Raw genomic sequence first — 9,878 nt, forward strand, 5'->3', positions numbered from 1 at the left:
CCTTCCAGGAACCCACGGAAGAGTTCACACCTCAATTAAACTGACAAGATGGGCGCGTGTTCGACACGATCAACATAATTGAATGAGATAAGGGCTGCCAGCGAAGGCAAATGAAGATCGCTGGCAATCACCCACTATGTATTGTATATAAAGGGTTCCAAATTTTGGCAATTGTGCAGAGTTCATCATTCATCATTAGTAAAGCATCACAAGTGCAATATAATCGAACATTTTTTTTTTTTTTATTAAATAATAAATGAAAATGAGAGGTAAGCAAGTTCAGGACTCTTGAGAGTGGGACGCTTGACTCACGATTTCATTTTTTAGTTGCTCTGCTAGCTGTGGTGACACTCACTACAGTGGCGGTCCTTGTCGGAGCTGCCGATCCTGAATGCGTCTACCGCAAATTGCGTGGTCTGTCGCCCCACTGGCCGAACCCCACAAGCTGCTCCAGCTATTACCGCTGCTCGGCCAAGGGCACTGTACGGGCTCTGACCTGTCCAGCCGGAAAAGAATACAACCCCAAGAACGGCAAGTGTGCCACCGCCGGACGAGGACTCTGCAAACTGAGCTTTGTGGCTCCCCTGTCCGTGGTAAGTGTCCCCGTTGTTCTCTAATCCGCCCGCAAGTATAACTAGCGCCCCATCCGTAGGCAACAAACGTTTGCACTGACGAGGTGACCGGAGCATTTCTGCCAAAGAGCGGGTTCTGCGGTGAATACTACATCTGTGACGACCAACAGGCATACGCCCAGAAGTGCTCCACCGGCAGCGTTTTCAACAACACGCTTGGAGTCTGCATTCCGGATACTGAGAAGACCTGCTGGCAGAACCTATGCGTGGGAGAACCCGATGGCTCACTTCCGACCAACGACGATTTATGTGCCAACTACTACTCATGCTTAGATGGTGTGACCACATTAGAGAAGTGCCCCCTGAATTCCTACTTCGACGACAGCCTGAAGGTTTGCACCGCCGACACAGACTCCATCTGCTGGCAGAACTTCTGCGTTGGAAAGGCAGATGGCTCAGCCGTCGCTGACAAGACCAACTGCTCCGTGTTTTACGTCTGCTCCAGCGACAGCGCGACCATCCAGAACTGCCCGGTCGGCAGTATCTTTAACGCCGATGGCTGGAACTGTCAACCCGGCAAATGCGATGACACCACCACAGTGGAGCCTTGCGATGATGTGACGACCACAACCGAACCCTGCGATGATGTGACGACCACAACGGAACCTTGTGATGAGGTGACGACCACAACGGAACCCTGCGATGAGGTGACAACCGTAACAGAACCCACCACCGGCTGTGATTGTGCTGATAATGTGAAGAACGGTGAGCTCGTTGCCAACGAACAGAATTGCCGACTGTATAACATCTGCGTGGACGGCGTCCTGATCTCCGGAGATTGTGGCAAGGGAAACTTCTTCAACGTCAACCTCAGTGTGTGCCAGATCGATTCTGAAAATGAGTGTCCCGATAGCTCTGAGGCGGAGTGCAAAGACGATGAGAAGCTGGTAGATGCTCAGAACTGCGCAAAGTACTACGAGTGCCGGAATGGAGTCTGGCAGTCAGCAAGCTGCGTCAATGGCAGCTACTTCAACACCACATTATCCGTTTGCACAATAGACTCCGACAATGTGTGTGTGAATTCTTCCACTGACGAGTGCAACGTGAGCGATCCGGCCGCAAGCGGCTCGAACTGCTGGAGCTACCAGACGTGCATTAACGGCAGGTGGCAGGAGGAGAACTGCAGCAAAGATTACTACTTCGACCCGGCCGTAGGCATCTGCAAAGCTGACGAGGGTGCTGTCTGTCCCGAAAACAAGTCATTCTACAGCATCAGACCCCCCATCGGCAACACCAGCCTCATCGTCAGCCAACGCGCTAGGCGCAGTGTGGAGTCGGAGAACAACGAAGAGGCCCCCTGCTGTCCTGGAGGCATTGCACAAGGCTCCATTGTGTGCCATCCCACCGACTGTGGCAAGTACCTGATTTGCGAGAATGGTGAGATGGTCGAGGGCAGCTGTGGCGTGGGAAATGTGGTGAAGGACGGTGTCTGCGTGCCCGACACAGGCGCCACTTGCTGGGTGTGTGCCAACAAACCCAACGGCTACCAACTTCCCAACCCGGATGACTGCACAAGCTACTTCAGATGCTACAACGGCCTGGCCTCCCAGCACTCGTGTGCCGCTGGCGAGTGGTACAATGGAGAGATATGCGAGATTGATGTCACCGCGCAATGCATCAACCCCTGTACCTGCGCCTCTGGAGCCGTGCCCCACCCAATCTGCACAAAGTACTTCCTCTGCACCGACGGAGTGGCCCAAGTGGTGGACTGTGCGGTCGGCGAGGCATTCAATAATGTCACAGGACTGTGCTCCGCCGCAACGAAATGTGATGCAAAGCTGTGTGCCACGGCGGCCGACTATACGACCTACCCAGTAGCTGGAGACACCAGCAAGTTCTACATGTGCCTTAACAAGGAGGCTACCATCGTATCCTGTCAGTCCAACACCGCCTTTAATTCGACCTACGGGATGTGTCAGCCCATACCCAGTGTAAGTAAATCCATCTAAGTCCATGGAAATCCATCTATAAACTGTGTCGTGCGTACTCTAGGTGGACTGCGATCAAGCCACCTGTCAGGGTGCTGCTGAGTATCTGACATACCCGTCTCTAAATTGCGACAGCTCAAGCTTCTGCATCTGCATGAGCGATGGTGGTTACCTCATGTCCTGCAAAGAAGGCTATGTCTACAACGCCGCAGATGGCTTTTGTGAATTTGTAAGTTCCCATTTGTAAGTGTAGAAATTTTGGATGAGTAACATTATATCCCGTTTTAAACGCAGACTGGAGAGTGCGATCCCGCGTCCTGTGTCGGTAATCCGGAGTACTGGATTTCCCCCAATTACCAAGACGCGAACAGCTTCTGTTTGTGCCGCAATGAACAGCCCGTGCCGGTGCCCTGCCCCATTGGATATACCTTCAGCAGTGACGATCTTCTGTGCGTCCTCATCCCTCAGCCTGACGTAAGCCAATCGGACGATTGTTCTGAATGCCCAAGATAATATTCACATTTACTCTATTTGCATTTCCATTACAGCCGAGATGCGATCCCAATGGTTGCTCGTGCAAAACAGACTTTGATACGATTCCAGCTTTGAACACCGACGCTGGATTCTGTTTATGCGTGGACAAGCTGCCATCGTATAACAGCTGCCCTGCAAACACAGTGTACAACCAGGAAGACAAGGCGTGTTTAGCCCCTAAAGTAAGTACCTTCCAGCACTCTAGAAGACCTCCCCAGATCATCTGTTCACCCCAATATCCTGCGTCCCACCCCCACAGGTTGACTCCAGCTGCCTCTGCGATGCATCCAAGTGCACGGCGAGTATGCCTGATTTTAAGCCGTTCCCCCCCATAACGGACAGCGATGATGCCGGTTTGTGCTATTGCGATAATGGCGAAGTTATCTACGACACGTGCAGCACGGGAATGGTTTTCGACGCGGCACAGGAGATTTGCGTCATACCCTCGGTAACTCCCTTTTAATACAAAATCAAAGGGAACACCACTGATCACTAAAATTGACTCTACACAGGCACCATGCTCCGTGTGCGAGATCGGGAAATGCGACACTTTGGCCGATGGATCCACCTTTGCGGCCCTGAACACAACCGCAGGCTTCTGCGTGTGCGGGTTCGGAAGTCCATTCTTTGCGGCATGCGAGAATGGCAGAGAGTATGATGTCGCTTTCGGCGCCTGTCTGAGCCCATCATCCAAAATTGTCGCCAATTCTGCTTGTGACGTGACCCAATGCGCCAAACACGGGCAGTTCTCGAAATTTTCGGCCAGAAACACGACCAGTGGATACTGCAGTTGCGAGGATGTCGGCGCCACCACCTACCACAGCTGCGAGAACGGAGAGCTCTTTGACGAGGACCTGGCCGCCTGCACGATTGAGGCGTGCGACTCTCGCCAATGCAGAGGTCGCGCCCAGTTTGAACCGTTCGAGGCGAGGAACACCAGTGCGGGATTCTGCAGCTGTGATGGAGTCGCCACCTACCATCACTGTGACGAAGGACACGTCTTCGATGTTTCCCAGGGCCTGTGCACATTAAAAGGTGTCATCGGCAACATTGCCTGCAACTTGCTAGAGTGCCAGAAGCGGGCTCGCTATGAGCCCTTCGCGGCTCAGAACACCAAATCCGGATTCTGCTCGTGCGACGGCTCGGACGGAGTCAGTGTCACCTTCTATGCCTGCTCGATCGGCCAGATTTTCGCCCCCGAGCTGGGAATGTGCGCAGATCATGTCATCCAGAAGCGCTCACTGGAGGCGCAGGAAAAAGTAAGGTCACTGTCATTCCTTAAGAGATTTTTCCAGAAACTTGCATAATCCCTGCCCTCGCATACGCATACCTTATCTTACGAGTATATAATCCCATGATATTTATGAGTTATGTTTAATGTGAAAGTTCCGCTTGTTCCACTTCTATACTTCTATAATGTACTATACAAATAACCGCACACATATGAGCTACAATAAATTCAAACAAGATGAATTATACTTTCGGCCTTTTATTTATTTGCTTATAGAATGGAACAGGAGGATCTTCCTAGCTCTTACCTGGCAGGTAATCAGGGACTTCCTCGAAAATATTCCTTGAAAAATCCCGTATGATCGACACAAATCTTAGCTAAGAATGAGATTGTTTCCATGCTAAGAATAATTAGATTGTTATCCCGTACTTCTTCCGGATTACCAGTCACATAACTCACTCAGCTTCCTTGTTCTCAACTTTTTTTCAGCTTGCCTGCGGCTTGGATGAAAAGCGCTCAGTCCCAGCGAACTGCTCCCAGTACGAGATCTGCGTGGAGGGGCACTGGCGACGACACATCTGCTCCGATCAGCGTTACTACAACCCAGAGCAGCAACGCTGCCTAGAGCCAAGGGACGACATGGTTTGTGCCTATGCGCGGGTCACGTATCTTCCCCCCTGCACCAACCGCAGCGAGGCCCAAACGATGTCCACCAGAAATGGCAGCTGCCTACAGTACTTCCGGTGCGCAAGCAGCAAGTGGCGCCTTCGTAACTGTCCCAAGCAGCACTACTATTCTGCCCTGATGGGTTCCTGCCTGCCGTTTCCGGCTACCGCAAAGGCAAACGATCGTGACATCTGCAACACAACAATCACCATAAGTCCGCCCAAGCATTGCCAGCATCTGTCCGTTCGTCCGTCTTTGGCAAGCTGTGACAGCTTCCTCATGTGCCTGGACAACGTTTGGTGGCGGCACCAGTGTCCACTGGGAATGTACTTCAGCCGCGACCGCAACTACTGTCTGCCAAACGATGCCGACCAGTGTCCGCAGAATACCACGACTTCTTGTGTTAGCGGCCAAAAAAGAGGCCTGATTGGCAGCTGTAGCATCTATGACCAATGTTTGGACGGCCAGTGGGTGCGGATGCATTGTCTGGAGGGACAACAGTTCGAGCCACTGCTCGGCTGCGTGCCCAGCGATGGAAGATGCCAGGCGAACGGAATGCGCCGTATCTGCCATAATCGGGAGCTACGGGCTCTGCCACTGATCCCAGCGGACGGTGGGCATTGTATGCCATTCTTCCACTACTGCGAGGGAGAGGAGTGGCTCCTGGGAAGCTGCCTTCGTGGCCAGCGATTCGCCCCAGAACTGAACAGGTGTCAGGCCCAAGTCGAGTGCCAGGAGCAAGCTCAAGCTCTGACCCTTTCGGCTGCGGAGAGCAGCTGTTTGGGCCAACCAGATGGCCTAAGCGTGCCTGATGCCGAGGATTGCACACGGTTTTACCTGTGCCTGCAGCAGCAGCCGGCAGTACTGCAGAGCTGTGCCTCCGGTAGCTTCTTCGACGCCGCTCAGGGATACTGCAGACCCAACGATGGCACCTGCCAGCTGGACGTCTGCTCAGGAGTAGAGGACGGCAGACTAGTGGCTCATCCCGAGGACTGTCGTGCGTACTACAGCTGCTCCAGCCAGAACGGTACTCACCTCCACCAGTGCGAACAGGGACTGTACTTCCACAGCCTGCTCTCATTGTGCCGCGTTGACCACGGCCAGTGCCAGACGGAATCGGACCCTGGGGCGGAGGAATCTGGCGGAAAGGTATGTGCGGGGCTACACGGGGTGCGCCTGTCCCACGAGCTCTACTGCAACCTGTACTACGCGTGCGTGCGTGGCATGGCGATTCCAGTGGAGTGTCCAGCACGACAGCAGTTCAATCCCGTCCTGGGGGCCTGTGAGCCGGAGTCGCAGGCATTGGAGCAGTGCCAGAACGGACAGCTGGATGGAAACAGCAGCGTCGTCTACAGCTGCGGTACCCTCCAAGAGGGGAGCTACCTGGCCAACCGTAGCGACTGCACGAGGTACTTCATCTGTGCTGGTGGCATTGCTGTAGCTCAGCGGTGTGCAACAGGGAGCTTCTTCGATCCGGAACAGCTATTGTGCGTGCAAGACGACGGCTCCTGTCCGTTCGTGGAGCAGTTGGACGATGATGAGGAGACAAATAACCAGCATGTGCCGCCCGATCCACTGGTCTGCGAGGGAAAGCACGGCTACATTCTACCGGATCCGGCCAACTGCAATAACTTCTACATCTGCGTGTCTGGCAAGCTACGCCACGAGTGCTGCTACTCCGGCTTCTTCTTCAACGCTACGCTCCAGCAGTGCCAAACCTTGGAGCCAACCGGCGATGTGGACTTGCAAACGGAGCTGCCCGGAAATTTCTCAGTGCGGGAGCAAAGCGCGCAGAACAAGCAGTGCAACGACACACCCACGTCCTTCGACAGCCTGTGCAGCGTCATTGGCAATGGCACATCCGTGGCAGAACAGGGCGACTGCCGGCGCTACACCAGCTGCGAGGATGATGTGGCCGTGTCCCAACGCTGCCGCAATGGGGAGAGTTTCGACAGCCTCCTAAGGATCTGTCGCCAGAGCGACGGCACTTGCCTCATGGAGAACGGCGAGCGCGTAGGTGTCTGCAACGGAAAACATGGCCAGTTGGCTCGCGATGTTGACAACTGTCGCGGCTTTTTCATGTGTGTGCACGGGCAGAAAATCGAGGGCGACTGCGGACCGGGACTCTTCTTCAACAAGGCTACGAGCAGCTGCGAGCAGGATATCCTGCAACAGTGCAAAACCGATGGAGATGACTCGGTAATTGTGACCGATCCGAACTAGGTATAGATATCATATATGTACTCGTATAATTTTAAGTGTACTTCATTCATATTAAGGTGGTGGCAAAGATAATACTTTTAAAGAATGATTGCAAGGATTAAAATACCAAAAATATCCAAAACGGAACACTGGCATTCCTTCTTCCTTCCGTATTCCTGTACCCTTGAGAATGAGACCTTCAAATATGTTTCCAAATTAACTCATAGTAGTATAATGGTTGCATCCTGAAAGGAGGTGGGGGGGGGGGGGGGGCGTGGTTTGTCAGTGGCTGATGATGACCCTCAAATTTAATTGATTTTTATGACTGCAATCGGAAGCGCCGCAAACTCGTCATAACGGAAATAAAGCTCATTGTGTGTACATGGTGGGATATATGAATCCGTTAACCCATCTATCCATGGAGGTTACAAGGCAACTGCCTTGTTGCTTATCGATTTATAATCGATAATCGGTAAATTTTTAATCTGGATTGTGATTTATTTTTTTTTTAAATTGAATATCAATATGGGTCTCCTCCGCTTTAGCTCTTATAGTCTCTAACCACTAGACTGCTCAGATCGCGTCATTTGCTGTTCTTGCAATGCCTTCATAAACTTTATGATCGAATATTATGCCAATTGCATTAATCCTGATGGCTCGAATGCGGTGCAAAACCCTGGATGGACCATTCGGTAAGTTTCTGCACCTCCATTTTAACTCCATTCGTATCTTTATTTTTATACCCGATACTCAAAATAAGTATTGGGATATATTAGATTAGTGGTTAAAGTGGATGTGTGTAACGTCCAGAAGGAATTGTTTCCGACCCCATAAAGTATATATATTCTTGGTCAGCATCAATAGCCGAGTCGATTAAGCCCTGTCCGTCTGTCCGTCCCTATCAGCGCATAGTGCTCAAAAACTATAAGAGCTATAGCAACGACATTTTATATCTGGACTTCTGTAATATGTCACTGTTACAAAAATATTTCGAAACTTCGGCCCGCCCAATTCCGCCCCCACAAAGTGCGAAAATCTGTGGCATCCACAATTTCAAAGATACGTAAAAACAGAAGAATTTTTGATCCAAAAACAATAATTATTCAATAAAAATCAAGAATAATAATTATAAAATAAAAATCAAAAATAATAGTTATACAATAAAAATCAAAAATAATAATTAATCAATAAAAATAAAAATATTAATTATTTAATAGAAATCAACAATAATAATTATAATAAGAATTATACAAACAAAAATCAAAAATAATAATTATATAATAAGTATATTGATCCCAAAATAATAATTATTCAATAAAAATCAAAAGTAATAAATATTCAATAAAAAGCAAGAATAATAATTATAATAATAATTATACAATAAAAATCAATAATAATAATAATTTTCTGTCTCTCTCGCACGCACTCTTTGTCGTGTCGTGCAATGGTAGCGCCGTCTGGTAGAGGAAAGCCATACTGACTAAGTATCGGGTATAAATGTAGAGTTGCGGTCGCCGCAGCAACTCACAACGTTCCCCCTCGTTTTTCTTTAAATTTATCATGAAGGACAACAAGTGGGCATTATAATTTGAATTTGAATTTCCATTTGAAATTGTGTTATAGTATTTCAATGGCTTGATTTGTGAAAGGTTTTTTTATATTTTTTTAAGTTTTTCTAACAACCGCAAGCCTTAAATATCTAAAATGTTGTGGCTTTCAGATTGGAAACGTATCGTGTAGGTGGGAAATGTTTAATAAAGATGGTTGAAAAGGGTGTAATTTGAACCGCTGAAAAAATACAAAAATCTATAGAAATTTTTTAAATTCCCATTTTTATATTCCAAAGTAATAGTATTTTTGAAACTAAAGCACCATTTTAAAAGTATTTCAAAAAACCGTACGCTTAATAGTGCTTATACTCTTAATTTTAAAAATAAAATACTTCGTTTGGTTGGCATAAAATGTGTAAAAAGGACGAATAATGTCACAATATCATACAAAATTAAATTAAAAACAATTCCAGAGTTTAATATGGTCTCTATCCGGAGAAAACATACACTTTAAGAGGATATACTTTCTAATTTTAGTGGAATCTTTAAAAAATGTATCTTTTAGATTCATAAAAAGAGCAATCAGTGGGTACATATATATGAATTATTAAGGCTCAGTGAACTGGCAGCAGAATGTCCTGCAACAGTGAAAAACCAATGGAGACGACTCGGTCTCATATAACTCAAGATTATTTCATTCAAATTTAGGTGGTGGTTAAAAAATACTTTTTTAAAAACATAGCAGTCTCCTAACAGAGATTGCGAAAGTTAAAATATCGAAAATATACAAAGAGGACATTGGCATTCTCCCCTTCTCCCATAACCTCCCAGCTGTAGCCCTGAGCATTAGGCCTTCAAAAATATTTCCATTCAATCAAAAGTTTCAATTGAACTCGTACAAGTATGATGGATATACCTACCTGCGATTAACTGGCCACATTCAATATAAATAGTTGCCATTTGCATACTCCTATCTATAAGTGGTGCCAATCAAAGCACTCTTACAGTACAATATTCAAGAGTCCACCGAACAGCACGCACCAACACTCGGAATGGCGCTATTAATGACGTACATTCAATCAAAATAGATTCCACGTCCGAGAATAATAATACTGGCTGCATAAGGGACTCCTGC

The 9,878-nt window shown here is 48.3% G+C and overlaps 1 protein-coding gene across 1 annotated transcript; it reads left to right on the forward strand.

Annotated features, from left to right (window-relative positions):
* The first annotated feature begins 160 nt into the window (after positions 1–160).
* LOC6900418 (uncharacterized) lies at positions 161–7,340 on the forward strand. The gene is made up of 9 exons (XM_033382290.1): positions 161–269; positions 328–593; positions 653–2,563; positions 2,625–2,789; positions 2,855–3,034; positions 3,109–3,276; positions 3,354–3,542; positions 3,607–4,353; positions 4,815–7,340. Exons 1-9 carry the CDS (start codon positions 257–259, stop codon positions 7,212–7,214), a joined length of 6,039 nt encoding a protein of 2,012 aa, XP_033238181.1. The 5' UTR covers positions 161–256; the 3' UTR covers positions 7,215–7,340.
* The last annotated feature ends 2,538 nt before the right edge of the window (positions 7,341–9,878 follow it).

The sequence above is a fragment of the Drosophila pseudoobscura genome, chromosome X (assembly GCF_009870125.1).
Source record: "Drosophila pseudoobscura strain MV-25-SWS-2005 chromosome X, UCI_Dpse_MV25, whole genome shotgun sequence".
Lineage (NCBI taxonomy): Eukaryota > Metazoa > Arthropoda > Insecta > Diptera > Drosophilidae > Drosophila > Drosophila pseudoobscura.

What these genes read in the sequence shown, in the direction of transcription:
- LOC6900418 (XM_033382290.1), top strand. An exon ending in TGTGTCAGCCCATACCCAGT is followed by an intron (nt 2,564 to 2,624) that starts GTAAGTAAATCC and finishes TGCGTACTCTAG; the next exon opens with GTGGACTGCGATCAAGCCAC. An exon ending in AGGCGTGTTTAGCCCCTAAA is followed by an intron (nt 3,277 to 3,353) that starts GTAAGTACCTTC and finishes CCACCCCCACAG; the next exon opens with GTTGACTCCAGCTGCCTCTG.